Source organism: Natrix helvetica (assembly GCF_964273705.1).
Source record: "Natrix helvetica genome assembly, chromosome: Z".
In the NCBI taxonomy this organism is placed as follows: Eukaryota; Metazoa; Chordata; class Lepidosauria; order Squamata; family Natricidae; genus Natrix; species Natrix helvetica.
The window spans coordinates 30,409,216-30,429,317 of record NC_138554.1 but is presented as its reverse complement, the minus strand read 5'-3'; the positions used below and the strand labels follow the sequence as shown (position 1 = coordinate 30,429,317).

The following is a 20,102-nucleotide window of genomic DNA, read 5'->3' as shown; positions in this document are numbered from 1 at the left end:
TCCTAAACATCCCTTCCTTTTCTGTGTGCAATTTCAGAAGTTTTTCAAACTTCTTCTGTTAACAGAAATGAGCGAGACATTTTTCAAACACGGCCATCCTTTCCCAGCAGTCTTGGAGGGGTGGGGAGGAATGACGAAAGAAAATGAGGGACATTATTATATACGGAGCTTTAGCAAGGCGTCGCGTACGTATGACGTCAGGATCCAGGTCTCTGGGTTGTTTTTTTCCCGCCGATTGCTAGCTTGTGTTTTCGCGCGAAAAAAAATGGGCGGGGTGTTGCTAGGTGAGGGAGAGCCATTGAAGCTGAGGCAGGTAACTCTTTCTCACTTTTTTGCGCGCGCGAGAGAGCGAGCTTGCCCCCACTGTGGGGCTGCCGAAGGAGCTTTCGCACGATCGGGGCGTGGGGGAGGGGATACTTTTGGCGGGAATATTTCGTGCGTCCAGGATAGAACGGGATGAGGGAGATTTCCTCTCTACAAATCGCGCGGAAGGAAATGGCGGGAACCCTGCCCTATGAACTCTTGTCAATAGTACTTCCCACCATGCACGCATACACCTACCTCCTTTTTTCTTTCTATATAAGCGGGACTTTCGAGTATTGTTATACGTATTAGCTCTTGTCTCTATAGTGGCTACTGGACGGGTGGCAAAGAAAGAGTTTTTCTGTCGGTCACGTTTATTTCGATTGCTCATTATCTTTTGATGCCCCGTGAGGTGCGTTTTGTAACGTATTTACTTGCCGCTATTGTCAGGCCTTGCCCTTCACCTGAGTGTCAAATTTGGCAGGGAACAGACAGTGGGGAGATGGAGGCAAGCTAAATAAGAGAAAGAGCTATCCATTCCTCAAAAAAAAAAATATTAGTCCCCAAGGATCATTTTTATAATGTTATTCTATTTGTATATGCTATTGTATAAATTGCTGTGGTAAATTTTATGGGGAGGATATGGCGTGTGACATTTTTAAAAGAAAGAAAAATCGGTATAAAACTGCTCATCTTATAAGAAATATATATTACAAAGATGATTTAAAAGGAGAGCAAAGCAACATTGTAAAACATTGAAAAAGCGTTTTCAGACTTAGCTCTTTCCTATATGTTCTGTGGGATTTTTTCTTCCCTTGCTCTTGTATATATATTTTCCAAGTGTGTGTGAAATGAATGAGAAAGTCTAGGGACCCTTTTTGCAAGTGTTTGCCCTGCAGATTTGCACTTATTAGAAAAGTGCTAAGTAAGAGAAATGGAATAAGAAAAACTCTCTGTGTGTGTATGTGGGTATTGTCTAACATACACACACACACACCACACACACACATATATATATATATATATATATATATATATATATATATATATATATATACATACATACATACATACATACATACATACATACATACACACACGCACACACATATATATTTCTAGACAGTTGTAATTTCTTCCACCTACTTTTTATTATGTGTAAATTTTAATATGGAATAGAAGAATGGAGAAAGCCCCTTTAACTTTTATTTGCTAGTATGGCAAATGTTATAAATAGTTCAGTGCAGAAGAAAAGACGCTACATTTTAATAGTACCAGAGATTTTAGACATCTCTGCTAGGTTGACTGAATTTCAACTGAATTATTGCCAGTAATAGCAGTTTTTAACCACAATAGAATACAAATGCAGCCTAGCTGTCAGCAGTGCTATTGTTGGGCAATCCAGATAAAGTTTATCTTTAATGAATTTTCCAAGGTACCTGTGCAAAGCTTCTGAATTAAAGTATTTGATACTTGATACCATCTTAAATATAATTAACCTATATGCCATTAGATTTGACCCATTAGACCCATCCCTAAAATGTCTTACAACTGATCTTTTAGAATAGTATTTCTTAATTTTTTTCTCTTACCCTTTCCCACTTTGAATAATTGTGGAGGATGTCAAAATAGATTTTGTTTATATAGGTTATATTTATACATTTTTGCCATGTTAGGGCTGTAAAGCACTGTAAAGCGGTATATAAGTCTAAGTGCTATTGCTAAACATTAAAATTGATGCATTCACTGCCACTACTCCTTTTCACAATTATTTGATGAGATTTTAACATTGTTATTTTTCAACATAGACTGGCAAAAACGTTTCATTTTGCAGATCCCTTGGGGACCTATAACTATTCTTTAAGAAACTATATAGCTAGCTAATGCTCCAAATAAAATGACACCCCCCATTTAATCAAACTAGAACAGTATGTTGACATCTTACACATGGAAAGTACATGGAAGGAACCAAGTTACCTCGTTTTAGCTTACCTGATTTTTGTTGTTGTTTCAGTTTTGATGAAAATATAGAAAACTGTGGGCTTGCATGTCAAATTGTAATACTATGATTTAAAATTTATATTAAATTAAAATTTATGATTTTAAAGATAATTGAGCACTTCTCTGTTATACAATTCAAGAAATCCTGAAAAAGATGCCATTTTAGCATCTTCATTGTGCTTTTATTTCAGAAATGTTTTGAAAACTGCTCTCTAGAATGTTACTTGTTTCCATTGCATAGTGCTATAATATGCTGTCGTATGTTTATCCATTTTATGGACAAGGTCTGCAACAGCTCACTTGTCCAGTGAGAAGTAATATTGAAAAGTTTTTTCAGGCAACTTCCACAAAATAAAAATAAATAAAACTGTAGATATATAATTGTGTGCTAGAATCATTAAATATTTTTAGGAATAATAACAGGAATAAGATTTAAGACAGATTAAAGAAACTGAAAAAAGGTACGTGAGAGGAAGATGAATAACATTCTTCAAAATCTGAAAGGATGTCACTTAGAAGTTTAAGACCTGTTCTCTCTCATTCCAGAATGTAGAACATAGTACAATAAATTAGAGAACAGTAAATTCCTCAAATGTTAGAAATGGAACCAACCAGAAGTAGAAAGTAGCAGGTTCTACTCCATTATATGCATTCAAGGAGCATATACCATATTTTTCAGACTATAAGATGCTCCAGACTAAGATGCACCTAGCTTTTGGGGAGGAAAACAAGAAAAAAAAATCTGCCTCTACCTTCCAGCAATTTGCCTCCTTGTAGCAAACAACAAACAGCCTTGTCAGCTTCAGCACAGTCTGATTTAGCACGAACAGCTGATTGGCAGTTGGATCTGCTCCCCGAAATACCACCAACCAGCTGTTCCAGGCTGCAGGGATTGCTGCCACCTATCAGTGCCGTTGGCGCTGCCACCTACCGCCTCCTCCGCGCATCCCATTTTTGGCCTCCACGCATCCTGTTTTTGGCACATTCCAGGCGACGAGGATCGCCGGCATCTATTCCTGCTGCCTGATATGGGCCAAAAACAGGGCACATGGAGGCTGAAAATGGGTCACGCAGAGGCTGAAAACGGTGTGTGGAGGCGATGATAGGTGGTAGCGATGATGGGTGGGGGGAGAGAAATGACCTGTCCTTTTTGTTTTGAAATTTGTATAGGGAGGCATAATATCTCTAAGGCAAAGGAAGCATCAAGTCTTCCAAAAACTTGATAGACACACATTTCATGAATCTATTCAACCTTCTTTTAAAGCCACCCAAGTTTGTGGCCATCACTACATCTTGATGGAATTCCAAAGGTCACATTTTTACACAGCTCAAATTCAGTCTATCATCTCATTTTCTTTCAGCTGTATCTTGAAAGAAAGTAGAATATAATCCATATGATAATCCATGAATTTGTTTATGCTATTTTGTGAACTGACGAACTAAGGAAAAATCCAGATCTCTACAATGCAGAGCAACATAAGGTATGTTACAGTACGACATCTATAAGCAAATAGTAGTAGTGGGTATATAGAAGTATAAAGTTGAAGTATTTTATTTCTGATGTCCAAGGCATATTTGAAACAATGAGGTGAAGTGTTTAACTGTGAAATGATTTTTCTGGACTGAACAGCATTACTATTTTTAAAAAATGTTAACAATTTCTTGAAGTATGTAAAAGGAACATATCAGCAATTAAAATACTTAACAAATATAGTGATACTCTAAGGCAGGGGTGGCGAACAAGTTCGACAAAAAGAGCCAAAATTTTAAACTGTGAGAGTCAGAGAGCCACACCACGCAGTGACCTGCCAAAACAGACAAACACTCACACAAAAGCATATAATTTTAACAATAATATATTAAACACATAATATAACATGCTCAGTCAGGTGTTTTTTGTTATAAATTTTTATAAACCCATTAGAGCTGCTGTATAACTTTTAAATCCATAAATAAGTGGAATCTCTGTCCACCTAACAACCTACAAGATTACTTGATGACCACAACCAGGAATGCCACACTTGCAGTCATTAAACAAAGCAGTCACATATCTCGCTTATTGACTGCTTTGCTCAGTGACGAGATTGTGATTGTAAATCGAGTACAACCTATACATGGGTAAAGCCTGGTCCTAATATTATCTTCCTTTAACCTAATATATGTATTATAATATATATATGAGTTTGGATTATCTTTGATATCTATTACAATTACAGGCTGTGAGAAAAACACTCGTAGAATTTTGGGAAATATACTAACCATGGAAATTCAATTAAATGTTTTCTCCTATTTAAAACTCTGCTGCTCCTGAACCCAGAGCTTCAATATGCAACCATTATTATTAATTTGAGCAATCATTAGAACCTCACCGGAATCCTGCAGCAACTGTGCTAGACTTTGAAGCATTATTTTTTTGGTTTATCTCAACAGCAGAGGGCGCTGTTGAGATAAACCTGGAAGTACGGTCGACGCGACGACCAGCTCAGAGCTGGTGGAGTGCAGGCAAGCGTCGACCGTACTTCCGGGTTTAGCGCGCGATCCGAGCCACAGTATACTAAATAATGGTAAGAGGCAAAGAGCCTCATTTATTTTGGCCGCGAGCCGCATGCGGCTCGCGAGCCGCGTGTTCGCCACCCCTGCTCTAAGGCAGTGGTTCCCAAAGTGGGTGGTACCGCCCTCTGGGGGGTGGTGGGATGGCTTAGGGGGGCGCTAAGAGGCAAGGGGGGCGGCAGAGGAGTGCTGGAGGTGGCCCCCTCTAGCGAGCCATTTAGAACCAGTTCGCTCACTCACCCCTGCCCATCTGGAAGCTGCTCGATCCCTTGCTCCCCCCGCCCCTCCGCACTATGCTAGCCCTGCCTACCACTCGCTGATTGGCTGGCTCACCAATCGCCCTGTCCACCTCGAAGAGCCCTATCTAAGCCCAGTTGCCTATTTTTCTGCTTGGCTTTCTATAGATAGTGCTCTTAGAGGTGGGCGGGGTGATTGGTGAGCCAGCCAATCAGTGAGCGGTGGGCAGGGCTAGCATAGTGCGGACGGGTGGGGGGAGCGAGCAATCAAAGGGAGGCCCTTTTGCCTCCCTTTGCTCCCACTTTGTCTTGATGAGGTCACCGCAGCTGCCAGGCGCGGACGGACAGAGGTAGTCAGAGCGGCGGGGCAGCCCGGGTGGATGGGCGAGCGAGCAAGCTGCTGATCCTCCATCGCTCACCCGCCCGGGCCGTTCTGGCTACCTCCATCCGTCCGCGCCCAGCAGCTGCAGTGACCTCATCAAGACAAAGTGGGAGCGAAGGGAGGTGAAAGGGCCTCAGTGCCCTGCCTGATCCTCCTTCGCTCACTCTTTTGCCTGCACAGGGCACCTCGGCAGAAGCCCTTTGCTGGCGGCCAGACCTCCCCTCCCCAGGGCTACGGGTGGTAGTTTGTGCGGTGCAGCCAGCGCCTAGGAGGTAAGCTCCTGCCACCATCCCCACACCCCGCACCCATGCTTGCAGGCAGCCATGCAGCCCTGCGTTATAAGAAGCCAGGGATCCTTGCAAGGCTGCTGAATCCTAAGGGAGATGCAAATGGGATCAAAATTTGAACCGGTCATAAAAAAATTTGAATTCCACCACTGGGTGGGGGCACTGAGGATCAGTTTGTGGGGGCGGTGGACTGAAAAAGTTTGGGAACCATTGCTCTAAGGCAGTGGTCGGCAAGCCGTGGCTCGCGAGCCACAAGCGGCTCTTTACACATTTTAATGCGGCTCTTCTGTGTGCCGGATTATTATCCTCCCTAATCATTGTGGATCGAAATGAAAAAAGAGAAAGGGACGCTTGTTTTGAAGCGCCCGCTCCCCTCCCTCCTCTCGGGCACTTCAAAACAAGCGCCCCTTTCCCTTTTTTCTTTTCGACCCACAATGATTAGGGAGGATCCTGAAGTCGGGCGGGGACGAGAAGCGAGGAAGGAGAAAAAGACTTTTTCTGCCTCCTCGCTTCTCGTCCCCGCCCGACTTCAGGATCCTCCCTAATCGTGGGTTGAAAAGAAAAAAGGGAAAGGGACGCTTAAAGGTTCAAACAGTAGAGCAAACACTTCAGAGGCAACAGTTTTCACGGGGAATTAGAACAGAGAGCCCTGGAGTTTCGCTGCCCACCCGGTCAGACCTCGCTTTCCTCGCATGATTGGCTAATTTGCTACTGCCCGGCTCCCCGGTTAGATTTTTGCTGGGGGGGGGGGAAGCTCCTTGGCCTCCGTCTCTTTTTCTCCCTCCTCGCTTCTTGGGGCTCCACCAATGGAGCAAGGCCCAGCACCAGGCTTTGGGCTAACACAGGGGTCTGCAAAGTTGGCTGTTTTAAGGCTGGTGGACTTCAATTCTCAGAATTCTGGGAATTGAAGTCCACCAGTCTTAAGAGCCAATTTTGCAGATCCCTGGGCTAATATGATTGATGCCCTTGGTGGATTTCAATTCTCAGAATTCTGGGAGTTGAAGTCCACAAGTCTTCAAGCTGTCAGGTTTGAAGACCCCTGGAGGGTTTTTTTTCTAAAGGGTTAGGGGTGCAAGGATCTTGTAACTTGACAGCTTTAAGACTTGCATGCTTCAAATGCCAGAGTTTATTGAAACTAAAAACAGTGTACCATCCTATGTATTTTCGGTTTTAAAAATGTGGCTCTCAAAATAAATTTCAATCGTGGTTTTGGCGAGATTTGGCTCAGTTGAAAAAAAAGGTTGCCCACCACTGCTCTAAGGTAATCTTATTTTTCAAGCAACACTTTGTTTATTTATTTGTTTATACGGTGTATGTGGCTATAAATTCAAGCAGTGCCACCCAGTGGCTTACAAACAAGAAACCAAAATAAAACAACAAACATTATACATTTTCAAGCATAGAATCATCTTTAAAAAAATAAATATAGTTTTTTGTACATTTGAAGACCACAATTTTCTTTGGGAGAAATTAGTTATGTACTCATCATGAGCAGAAACAGTGCCAAAGTAATAGCACCCTGTCTTCTTTAGTGGTTGGGCAAAGACAAACATATTAATGTTTCCAAAGGTGTTTTTTTTAATCAATTATTTTTTAAAAATATCATTATGATTGGTTAGCCAGATTTTAAGACTGGATTTGGCATGTTTATCCACCTATCAAATCCTTCCCAAGGACCTGGGATAGCCAGATCTTGTTTAATGTTGTTAAAGGTATCATTACAGAATGCAAGCTGTTCTATGTAAAACTGCATTTACAATTGGTTTTGTAAGAGTTGATGGTGTTCAAGTGGGGCTCCAATTGTTTTGGGATTAAACCCAACATGCTCTTAATGTTGTTCTATCTCTCCATTTTATTTTTGTTTTCTTTTGCCACAATCATTCGACATCTATTTGCAGGTCTTTGTATTTTGGGATTTTCTCCAGTTCTTTCTCTTCTATTCTGCTGTCTCCATGAACTGCAACATCCACTCTCCAGCCTTTTTTGTCTGTCTTATTGACAGTTAATTCTCGACTGTTATGGGGCAGATGTTTGTTTGAATTCTAAAGTCCCAGAGCACTAACTTCCTCATTTTCTATTACTTTGCCTTGTGGTCCTACTAGTTCTTGCTTGCAGGAAAATGGTTTCTGCAGATATTCCAATGCACCATTGTTGCCATTTTGTCATGCCATTTTTTAGTTAGCTTGTGTGACCTTCTTACAGCTGCTAGGTGGTTCACATTTCTTCAGCTTCTTTGCAGAGGCAGCATTTGCTATTACTATTATATATTTATCTGCCCTTTTATTTGGGTGTACTTTTCCAGTATCTGTCCCTGTGTACTTGCTTTGTTACGAAAGATGGCTTTTTGAACTGGAAAGCTACCCAAAACTATGATATCATTCTCTTATAAAAATAATTATACACTCTGTAGCCCCCAGAATGGGGAAGAATATGTATAACCATGTTTATTTATGTCTGAGCAGATCATTCTTCCAGCCTCTAGTGCGAGTAAAGTCTGAAAAAGAAAAAACAGAAGACAGCCACTTGGAAGATGTGCTTATTTCACAAAAGTGAGTTACTTTGAAATATGTACTCATACTGCAAGTCTATTCATCATCTTAGGCAATCTTACAGTGACTCTTGGGTCAAATCTTCCAAAGAATGCTGATTTTGAATACACAGTCCTTGCTGCTGAAACATCTGTATCTGTCTATAACTGACTTTTAACCAATATTTATATATGTAATAAACATGATATTTAGTAGGTCAGTAATTTTTGCTAAATATTTGGTTCTTAGGAAATTAGTAAATGGTTCAGAACTCTGTGAAGACTTCACAGTGAAATCTGCATCAAAAAAACCTCCTAAGGTCCTTAAGAGTGATGATGAAGATGATCCTGTGGAATTAGATGGAAAGGATGCACAAGCAGATGACAAGTTGGTAAGTCTGTTCCTGTAACATCCTAATCTTTGACAGATTAATCATGGAAAATTCTTTGAACTCTTCATGAAGATTTTCTGCTTTCATCTTTCAAGAATAGAGATATTATTTTTAAAATATGTTTTACTTGTGATTGCCCAGAGTTGTTGGGAGTTGGGTTTCTCATTTAATTTCAATTGTAGCACATATTTCAAGCTAGGGTGCTCTTATCAGACTAACATAACAGTTATAATAAACATTGGTTTGTCCCTCTTTTATTTTAATGTTCAAGGTTATGCTTATTTGTGGTTATTCTTTCTATCTATATTTTGTCACATAATAATTCTCCCTTTTTAGACCCCTGACTGTGTTTCTGAAGAAAAGATCTCTGAAGAGAGCATCTCTCCAAGTACCAGCCCAACTACCTCCAATCCAGCCACATCTGTCAGTATCCCAAGGCGCAAAACTGGTAAATTTACCCTCTTAAACAGAAAAGTTTGTGTATAGAAACTGCTACACCACTTTGATATCTTTGTACTTTAATTCTAACATTGTTATTTAAAAAACTATTATGCAGTTCAAATAGTATTAGGAAATCTTGAGCTTAGAGAGTAGTTCTGGTTTTGGACAGTCTTCCACAACTTTCCATGTTGTTGAGGAATTTAGTAAGCTGAAGTCCATCCATTTAAGTTGCAGAAAGCTGGATGAGAATCAATTCAATTCAATTTATTAGCGCTTATAGACCGCCCCCTCTCCCGAAAGGGACTCGGGGCGGTGTACAGTCCATGTCAAAAAACAAATTAAAACAATTAAAATTACTACATGGAAAATATATATATACAAATATAAAATGGATAGATGCATAAGAGGAGGATAAAAGATGTGCAGGACTGTATTGCTAATAAATAATTAAAATAAACAGACATTAAGATCCCAATACCCAATAAAATTAAGACCATAGAATAATACCCTTAAAAACCAGTAAAATATAAATGCTAGGAGATAGGCGTTGAAATTATGCCAGGCCAGCCAGCCGAAACAGGTGAATGGAACCTTAATTACTGATCCATCAAAGCAGTTTGGCTCAATTTGATTTTGATAGACATTTATTATAGGCCCCTCATTTCATCATGTTTGGTGTATTAGAAATGTCAACAAGCAGTGCCAGTCCTCAATTAGCAATTAATCTATTAAGTATAATGGCGAAATGTTCTTTGAATTTTTAGAAATGTGGAAAGTTGTCATTGTCATTTGAATGTTAATTGTACCCCAACATTGATAAAATCTACCATTTAGTAATATCTGCTAATTTTCTTTTGTAGCCCTCAGAAACTACAGTACTAGCAGCGTCATCAGGCATTATTCCTTTCCTATTACTTCAATCTTTGAATAAATTAGGATAACATTGCCTTGGTCAGTTTTCTAATTATATACTCAACATGTTACACAAAGCCCAATCCAGAATTGAGGCCTACTTCCCTGCTTCCAACTCCCTGTTTTTGCTATAGAAACATTTGCATTGAGTTTTGGAAAGGAGAACTTTGAGGAAGATCAGAAAAGCAGAGGAAATTCACACTCTCCATCTAGAATAATGAGGTTTTGTGTGGTGTTCTGTAGACATCCTTTAACATTTAACTATTTTCTTGATCTGTATCTTACCATTTTTGTAAATCTTTTTTGCTTTAAGACAGCTTTTTGGTCAAAAAATTATATAGGCAGGATTCTTGACATGAATTAAATACAGCATATCAAGTCTCTGATCTGTTATTTGCTTCAAGGGCAGCAAACGTTTTCTAACTGTTGGGAAAAGTTGTGACAGTTTAATTGCAGATGAAATTTATTCTACCTTTAGCCCGCAAGCAGCTTTCTAAACGTAAAGCAGAGGAAGATGACAATAGCTGTTATTCTCATGAAAACCGCAGTAGTAAAAGATGGAAGGAAGACCTTGTTGGAGTTGGTGAGCACCTTATTGTCTGGTTATTAGAAGAGAGTGATTAATATGAGAGAATCAAAAGGGGATGACTCAATGACTGGCTATTGAGTCATCTTGAATGAAAGTGTGGCTATCAGACAGTAAGAAAGCTGGTCTAAAATATTTGATGTAACTTTTCTCCTGGATTTTTTTTAAGGAATAAAGTTTCTCTGAATTACAGTATTTCTGTGTAAATATAGTTTACACAGAGAATAATATGTTCGACTCAGTCACTAAAACTACCATGCCTTTTTATATATTCAAAATTAGGTCCACAGTTTTAGTTTGCAACATATTTTTCATAAAATATAATACACTGTAGTGTCCAGTCATGTTTGTCAATGCTTACATGAATTTGCCCTATCTTCAGATCTTCTGTAGGCTTTTCAAATTCATGTTTGTTTTCTAAATGTTTATTTCACAGAAGCAGGCTGCAACTATCTTGGGTATCAAAAAGCAAATCTAAGCAAACTTAGTTGAATTTTCTACAGATAATGTTGAACATTTGATTTCTACTTCATAAACAGATTCTAAAGATAAAACCAATGAGAAACTGATAAAAGTGGAAGATGTTAAAAGTGAGAATGCAACATTGGTGGAGCATAAAACAGACAAAAATGCAAAGGAAAAAGAAATCCCAGATTCCTCTAAGGCATCCAGCAAGTCAATTTCTAGTTTTTTTGGTAAGTTTGAAATATACCACCATTTCTGCATGGAGTAAGACCAATGAAATAGCCAACGTTATCAATTATTTGAGGTGATTCCTTTTTTAAGAAAAGAATTCCATAAACCTGTCTCCAATTTTTTTAAATTTAAGAGTGCAGAAGGAGAAAGTATCGTATTATTCAGAGTATAAGATGCACCTTTTTCCCTCAAAAAAGAGGCTGAAAATCTGGGTGTGTCTTATACACTGAATATAGCAGCGATGACAAACCTTTTTTGGCTCCCGTGCCATAAGTGGGGGGAGCGCAGGGGGGGTCGTGTGCAGACATGCTGCACCCATAATGCAATGCGCGACACCCCCCCCAGTGCACATGTGCGCAGTACAGTCGCGACCTCCCCCCATTTTTGCATGCTTTTTTCGCCCTCCCCAGGTTCCAGAGGCATAGGAGCATGGGGAGGGCAAAAACAACCCCCCCCGGAGGCTTCAGGGACCTTCAGGAGGCTTCCCTGAAGCCCCCGAAGCAGTCAAAATGACCCTATGAGCAAACCAGAAGTGATTAAAGTTGTTTTAAGCGCTCCAAAAGCTTCAGGGACCTTCAAGAGGCTTCCCTGAAGCCTTCAGAGCGCTCAAAACGACACTCCAAGCAAACTGGAAGTCACTTCCGGTTTGCTCGGAGGGTTGTTTTAAGCACTCCGAAGGCTTCAGGGACCTTCAAGAGGTTTCCCTGAAGCCTGCGGAGCAGTCAAAACGACCCTCTGAGCAAGCAGGAAGTCCGTTCCTGAACTTCCGGTTTGCCCATAGGGCCGTTTTTTTGCACTCCAGAAGCTTCAGGGAAGCTCATGAAGCCTCTGGAGGGCCTCCGGGGCGGGGTAGGCTCTTTTCGCCCTCCCCAGGCGCCTATAAAGCCTCTGGAGCCTGGGGAGGACGAAACATGGCTTTAAAAAAGGGTGAACTCAGCTGACAGGGCAGCGCCTCGCGTGCCCTGACAAATGGCTCCGCGTGCCACCTGTGGCATGCATGCCATAGGTTAACCATCATTAGAATATAGCCTTTTTTTTGCCTCCAGAAACCCCGCCCCTTCACCAAAATGGCTGTGCATAATCGTTAGGAGGCTTTCAGAGTGCTTCTGGGGGCTGGAAAAGGCAGAAATGAACAAAAAACTGGCCGTTTTTTGCTCAATTCTCCACCCCACCCCCCAGCTCCCAGGAGTACTCTATAAGCCTCTTAAAGGCTATGCAGGCCTTTTAAAAAAAAACATTTTTGGGAGGTCTGCAGAGTGCAAAAACTTTTAATTTGCCTCTTCTAAATCTTGGTGCATCTTATATTCTGGTACTTCTTATACTCTGAAAAATACGGTACTTGTTTATAAGAAAAGAAGTATAATATAATCAAAGTGTTATATTAAGAGAAAAAGTCATGTCATATACTTCCTCTAAGGGTCTAAACAAGTGGTGACTGATGAGAATAGCAATAGCACTTAGACTGATATATTGCTTTACAGCCATAGATGCTTTACAGTGCTTTACACATGCCATAGATTCACCATCATGGATATAAATAGTCCCTGACTTACAACCACAATTGGGGCCTGAATTTCAATTGCTATCAAAAGTGATGTGGTTGTTAAGTACATTATCATGTGACTGGACCTGATTTTTACTGTAGTTGTTAACGTGAATCACTGTTGACTTTAAGCAAATGATCATTAAGTGAATCACATGAAGAGTAAATGCAGTTTCCCCAATTGAATTTTCTTGTTGAAGCCAACTGGGAAAGTTGCAAATGCTAATCACATGACCACAAGAAGCTTCAGTCATCGTAAATAGAAGCCACTTGCCAAGCATCTGAATTGCAATCACATCGTATTTAAGTCGCTTGTTCTGAGGCCATCATAACTTCAAACCATTGTTAATTGAATAGTCATAAGTCAAGGACTACCTGTAAAGAGGAAATATGCCTACAAATCAGCATTCCATTATCATAATTCTCACCTCTTTTGATAATTTTAGCAGGGAGATTACTTTTTTGGCTAATAACAGATTTTGTTTATTGGCTTTGATTTTGTTTTATACCTGACTTAAGACTACAGTAGGGACCAGAAAAGTTATCATTAAGCAGTGCAGTCATTAAATGTGGCATCACATGATTATATCTAATTTATGACCTTTCTTGCTGCAATCATAATCTGATTGCAGCAAGAAGGTTGACTGGCTTACAACCTTCCCAGCCAGCTTCCCCATTGACTTTGCTTGTTGGAAGCTGGCTGGGAAAGTTGCAGGTGGCAATTACATTATCACAGGACACTGCAAACATTGTAAATGTAAGGATTGGTTGCAGGACACTTTTAAACACTGTCATAACTTCAAATAGTTGGTAAATCAATTGTCTTAAGACAAGGACTAACTAGTTTGGAATGTCTTTTGTTATGTTTTCATTTTCAGCTCCCAAAAAATGTTCTGTGAAAATAGAAAAGAAGCAAGCACCTGTAGTATCAGCAAACATATCAGTACCAAAGTGTCTTAATAAAATTAGTAATGATGAGTGCAACAGCATGGCTAACAAGTAAGTGATTGGTGTGTTTTTTCCAAGAGGGCTCTGTCTCATATTTATCTTAATGATACATCAGTATTCCAAAGGATAAGGTCAAGTAGTAAGCAGAAGATCACAATACTTCATGCCTTTTGTCCAGAAATGATTTAACAATTCTTACTAAATCAGAAAGTTATTTCAAGGAAAACCAATGTGAGTGTTAATGTCACAAAGAGAGAACAAAGTATAAAATATTTTATTCATAAATATTTACTATGAAAATGATTAATATATATTTATTATTTATAAATACAATTACAATAGTTATCTAAATATCTTTTCAACTGGGTTTTTATTGTTTAGGTCTGGTAGCTCTAAACATACACAGAAACTGCTCAAAAAGTATGAAAATAAAACTTGTGAAGTTTTTTCTTCAACAGTTTTCATTCTCCTGTGTGCTGCTTAGAGAATCCAAGCATGGGTTAACTTTGTCCATTAGCCTAGAGACTGAGTTATGAAATTGTTGACCACACCTCCTCTTGACTGGTAGAGTTCAGTTTTTTAACTCAGTCCACCCTGAAGAAACATAAATATTTTCTCTAGGACAGTAGAGAATATTTTAACTCATAATATCTTAATTGTAATTTTTAGCATTATTTCTGTTGACTAGCATTTATTATCTTTCGGTTTGAGGGACTTTTTTCCCTGGTCTGCAGCAGAGTGGGGTAGCTTCCCATTCCGACGGGCAGCCGCCCGTATTAATTCAGGTGCTCACATACCTTGCGGAGGAAACTGGGCGCTGTTTATTTTCTGCAAGAATAAATTAAGGTTGCGAATTCTTGCCCAGCGAGTGGAGCCATGGGGCGGTTCCTCGCCTGTTTGTCTGCCGTGGTTGAGAGTCAGTTCGCCACTCTCACATTCGGCATCTGCATGCGCGACTTGCTGAGAAATAAGTGATCAGGTTGCCTTAGTGGCACACGTCGACCCGCCGCTGCCATTGCGGGTGGTCACTTTTGCTTTCGCTCACCAGGGCAGTCAGCCATCTTGGAGGCAACTTTTAAATTTCATGCCATCTTTCCTTGCTGAAGAAGGAGCGGCTTGGCTTTCATGGTGAAAGCCTGAAGACGTCATAACAGCCGTTAATTATGTGGTTTGGGAGATTCACTGCCATTGCGCACGAGGTCTGCAGCAGTGTGGTCGCGTGCAATCTTGCTCCGGTAACACATAGCGACAACTCCTTTACAGTTTGCTCTTTGGTGCTGTTGAAAGTGACAAACAGTAGTGATCCATCCCCCTCTTAAATCGGGCCCATAGTCATGAGCTTTGGGTCTACCAATTGGGCTTTCCCTTCACCATAAGGCCAAGATAATGGCAGACTGCTCTATCTCTGATAGTAGCACTGGGGCAGAGTCATCTCCCTTGCCACAGCCAGAACCCGCCAAGGCCAGTGCTAGGGTGGGGAGGTTCACTACTAAGACCACCTGTAATAGAGCCCGGGCAGACATCTCATCCGTGGCTGCAGACAGGGCCTCCAAGCATAAGCAAAAAGAGACGCATTTATCCAAGCCTTTGGTTACTGCAACAGCTAGCAGGTCATCACCAACCCTAACAGCGGAAAGGCTTTCATCTCTTTCTCCGCCTGGGTCTCTTATTACCTTGGCAGGGACCCAGAGTTGGTCTCCCGATACCCCATTCCACAGGGACTGTCGCAAGAAGATATGAGATTGAGGCTCCAATCTCCTCTTGGGCTGCCTGAAATTGGCCTGGCTCTGGTGTCTGCATCTAAGCATTCAGTGCCAGTTGCCACATTCTACCCCATGGCAGCAGGGCTGAGACCCGAGGAAGGCCTACCTTTTAGTCTCTCCCCTGAGATAAAGGATATAATCTCAACAGCCATATCACAAGGAGTAGATGTCGAGCTGTAAAGTAGGGGGCAACCTCCTTGACATTCTACTTATCCAGGCCCTTATCTACTTCTCAGTTGGATCCCCCTTCTCCCCTTCCTTCATTTCATAGTGAAGTTTCGGTGGTAGATGAGGACGAAGATATAGGGCAGTGATGGTGAACCTATGGCACGCGAAGCCCTGACAAAAAGTTCACCTTTTTAAAAGCTATTTTTCACCTTCCCCAGGCTCCAGAGGCTTTATAGGAGCATGGGGAGGGTGAAAAGAGCTTCCCCTGTCCCCCCGGAGGCTTCAGGGACCGTCCCTGAAGCCTTTGGAACGCTTAAAACCACCCTCCGAGCAATCCGGAAGTGACTTCCGGGTTGGTTGGAGGGTCATTTTAAGTGTTCCGAAGGCTTCAGGGACCGTCCAGAGGCTTCCCTGACGCCTTCGGAGCGCTTAAAACGACCCTCCGAGCAACCCGGAAGTCAGGGAAGCCTCCGGACGGTCCCTGAAGCCTCCGGGGGGTCGGGTGAGGCTCTTTTCGCCCTCCCCAGGCTCCTATGAAGCCCCTGGAGCCTGGGGAGGGCAAAAAAAGCATGTAAAAATGGGGGGGTTGTGTGTTGTGTGCGCATGCGCACTGGGGGGGTCGCCCATTGCATTATGGGTGCGGCACGCCCGCACTCGACCCCCCTGCGCTCCCCCAACTTGTGGCACGCGAGCCAAAAAAGGTTCGCCATCACTGATATAGGGGATCAAGAACTTTCAGATGATGAGTGCCTAGTTCAGGACAAGATCGTGTTTTCCGGGTTGTTTAGGCCTGCATTATTGAAGCCCTTATTATATAAAGTCAAGACCACGGCAATATGGGGGACACTAGCATTCAAGCCAGCACCTCAGTTGGTCTAGACCACAGATGGCAAACCTTTTTTTGGCTCACGTACCCAAAGCGGGGGAGCTCGGGAATCGTGCGCGGGCATGCCACACCCATAATGCTGCACGCACAACCCCAGTGCATATGTGCACACGACTAGCGTTCCCCCCGCCCATTTTTGGCATGCTTTTTTTGCCCTCCCCAGGCTCCAGAGGCTTTATAGGAGCCGGGGAAGGGTGAAAACAGCCTCCCCCGGAGACCCCCGTAGTTCTGGTTTGCTCGTAGGGCCAGTTTTAGCCCTCCGGAGCATTCAGGAGGCTTTCCTGAGGGTAAAAATAAACGATCCTATGAGCAAACCGGAAGTCCTTTCCCAAAAAATGGCCTCAAAAGAAAGCCGAAGTCAGCATGTGTGCTGCCAGGGATATGCCTCTCATGCCCTGACAAATGGCTCGGTGTGCACATGTGCCACAGGTTCGCCATCACGGGTCTAGATCTTACGGAACGTCTGTTTTCGGAACAGGTTCCAGAACAAGATGTAATCCTGGCCCCAAAACTATTTTTAGATGTTATCCAGCATCAGTGGACACAACCAGCTGCTGTTCCTCCTCCTAGCAACAGCGATAGGTAACTTTATAGTTCCGGCCCAGATTTGGAAGGAATTCTATAATTCCCCATCGTGGAGCCTCCTATAGCAGCCCTGGCTTTCACTGCCCTGACGTGCCTTCAGAGGTGGCAGATGGGCTTAAGGCGGAGGACTGTAAAGGAGAACTAATGTTGCGCAAGACACACCAGGCGACCCCCTGGGCGTTGAGGGCTGCTACTGCAGCTTAATTTTTCAATAGAACATCTCTTGTGTGGTTTAGGCAGCTGCAAGCAAGGATAGTGCCAGAGGATATGCGCTTGCACCAGGACATAAATAATCTGGTTGCAGCAGTTAAATTTACCTCCGATGCTACCCTCAATGCAGCAAAATTTGCTTCCCGAGCGGTAGCATCTAATGTCACGTTATGTCACCTCCTATGGCTTCGCCATTGGCAGGCAGATATGCACTTCAAATGGTGCTTAGCCTCTGCACCCTTTAAGGGTGGGACTCTGGTGACGCATTGGATCCTATTCTAATAGAGACAAGGAACAAGCATAAAGTGCTTCCTTTCTCTAGCAGACACACTAACAGGAGGACTCAGCCTTATTTTAGGCGCCTTTCGAGCCACAGACACTGGGGTTGCACCAACCCTATATCTCCCCAATTACACCAGACCATACACGCAGGGGCATGACCGATCTCAGGAGCGGTCCGGAGCTCAGGATAGGAACAGGCAGCAGAATCAACAGCAACCTCAGGCTCGACTGCCATTTCGTGGCACCTCCAACTGGCCCTTTCGTCAGTATAGATGACTCCCAAGAGGATGGCCCTATTGGCAGTTGCTTAACAACCTTCGCACACCAATGGGAAGAAACCACCTCAGACACATGGGTCATTCAAACTAAGGCTGGGACTCACACTAGAATTCCTTTCCATTCCCCTAAGACGATTCATCAGGTACCCTGTTCCCAGGTATCAGGTGAAAGGGGGTCTCATGGACACTGAGATCCAACACCTGTTGGACATACAAGCCATAGAGGTAGTGCCCCAGGGTCAGGAAAGGCTAAGCTTTTATTCAATATTATTCCTAGTGCCCAAGAGCTTGGGAGGGTGGAGAGCTATTTTAGATTTGAAAAGGCTCAATCTCCACCTAAAATATCAACGCTTCAAGATGCAGTCATTCAAAACCATCTTGGTCTGCATTTGCGAGAGCGATCTGATGACATCAATCGACATCAAGGAAGCATACCTCCACATCCCTATACACCTGGCACACAGAAGGTTCTTGCAGTTCCAGATTGCAGGGTGCCATTATCAGTAGAGGGCCCTGCCGTTTGGCCTACCATCGGCCCTGCGAAACTTCACGAAGCTGCTGGCAGCTATCACCGCGTACCTTCGCTCGTTACCAGTCAGAGTGAATTGCTATCTCGATGACATCTTAATTCTTTCGTCATCCCAGATCCAAGCAGGGCGAGATTTTCAGACCATGATCGCCACACTTCAGCTTCACGGATTCGTCGTAAATTTCCCAAAGAGCCACTTACATCCATCCACCAGTCTGCTGCAGCTTGGGACAATCATCAACTCTGAGCTCTGTGAAGTAGCTCTATCTCAGGAACACCACAACAGCATCCAGGCACTGGTGAGTCACGTTCGACTACAGAGATTTTACCATTGGCAACTCTTTCCCAGCTCCTAGGGGAAATGATCTTTTCTATAGACATTGTTTCCTGGGCATGATTTCATGTGCGTGTTCTCCAGTGGTTCCTGCTCCCATTCCAGAGAGCCCACACCAGTCACAACCATATCAGAATATAGCTACCACCCAAAGTGACTCGGTCATTCCTCTGGTGGCAGTCTTCCAAATTACACAGGAGGTGTCTATTCAAAGAACCAGATCGCATCGTAGTCACAACCAAAGCCAGCCTGTTCAAGTGGGGAGCCCACACCCTGTCCCGAGTAGCACAGGGTCGCTGGAGTGCGCAGGAACTGCGGAACAGTATAAAGCCACCAAAGCCTATGTCAGTCGCCAAAGGGACACTCACCAATGTTCCCTCTAATTTTTTTTCAATGTGAGCAGAAAAGTATAGTGTTTGAGTGGCACATTTTCATGCCTGAGCACCTGAATTTTTTTCACAGATGTCACCTCAGACAACAACGAAATCAGTATTATTTGAAACTCATTATGTTTCTTCAAGGTACCCGCTTAATTAAAAGTGTTATGTAATATCAGTATCACTTAACAACGCTCCTGCTTAGCAACCAAAATGTTGGCTCAGAAACTCTGGCATTTGAAGCACACAAGTCTTAAAGCTGTCAAGTTACAAGACCCTTGCACCCCTAACCCTTTAGGGGAAAAAAACGCAGGGGTCTTCAAACCTGACAGCTTTAAGACTTGTGGACTTCCAGAATTCCTCCTCCAGTCGTATTGCAGCAACGTCATCTGCATGGATCTGCTCCATCTTTGGTTTCTTCATCGTGGGCAGGGCTGCTGCTGAAGATGCCGATGAGCCCCCACCACCACCAGAATAACTGCTGCCTCCTCCTCCAACAGCACCACCACATTTGCTGCCCAGCGCTGTGGCTGAGGTGAAGCCGGCAAAGCTCCTGCTGGCGCCCCTACCCGTGGCAGCGGCGCCTCCCCCTCCGTTCGGAGCAACTGAGCTCAGCCCCATGTTACCCCTGCCCTCTCCTCCTCCGCTGTGCTTTTGAGAAGCCATGAGGCCTTTTTTTTCCCTGCTCTCACCCCCCGCCGCCTTCCTACTGGCTCCCGCAGCCTCATGGCTCCTCAAAAGCATGGCAGAGGAGGAGGGGGCAGGGGTGACGCAGGGCTCAGCTCAGGTGCTCCGAGTAGAGCGGGAGGCGCCACTGCCACGCGCAGGGATGCCGGCTGGAGCTTTGGCGGCTTCACCTCAGCCGCAGCACTGGGCGGCAAATCCA

General features: G+C 43.0%; 1 protein-coding gene across 2 annotated transcripts in view; it reads left to right on the top strand.

Annotated features, from left to right (window-relative positions):
• Positions 1-221: 221 nt before the first annotated feature.
• Positions 222-20,102, top strand: part of LIG1 (DNA ligase 1) — a 39,693-nt gene continuing 19,812 nt past the window's right edge. Inside the window, exons 1-8 of one of the 2 annotated variants that reach the window (XM_081932463.1) lie at positions 222-313; positions 3,666-3,785; positions 8,222-8,308; positions 8,537-8,678; positions 9,015-9,126; positions 10,510-10,614; positions 11,157-11,312; positions 13,735-13,855. In XM_081932463.1, coding sequence (XP_081788589.1) covers positions 3,769-3,785; positions 8,222-8,308; positions 8,537-8,678; positions 9,015-9,126; positions 10,510-10,614; positions 11,157-11,312; positions 13,735-13,855 — 740 coding nt within the window. In that variant the 5' untranslated portion in view covers positions 222-313; positions 3,666-3,768. Of the gene's footprint in view, positions 314-581; positions 716-3,665; positions 3,786-8,221; positions 8,309-8,536; positions 8,679-9,014; positions 9,127-10,509; positions 10,615-11,156; positions 11,313-13,734; positions 13,856-20,102 lie in introns of those variants that run through there. The other variant, XM_081932462.1, reaches the window with a different exon arrangement.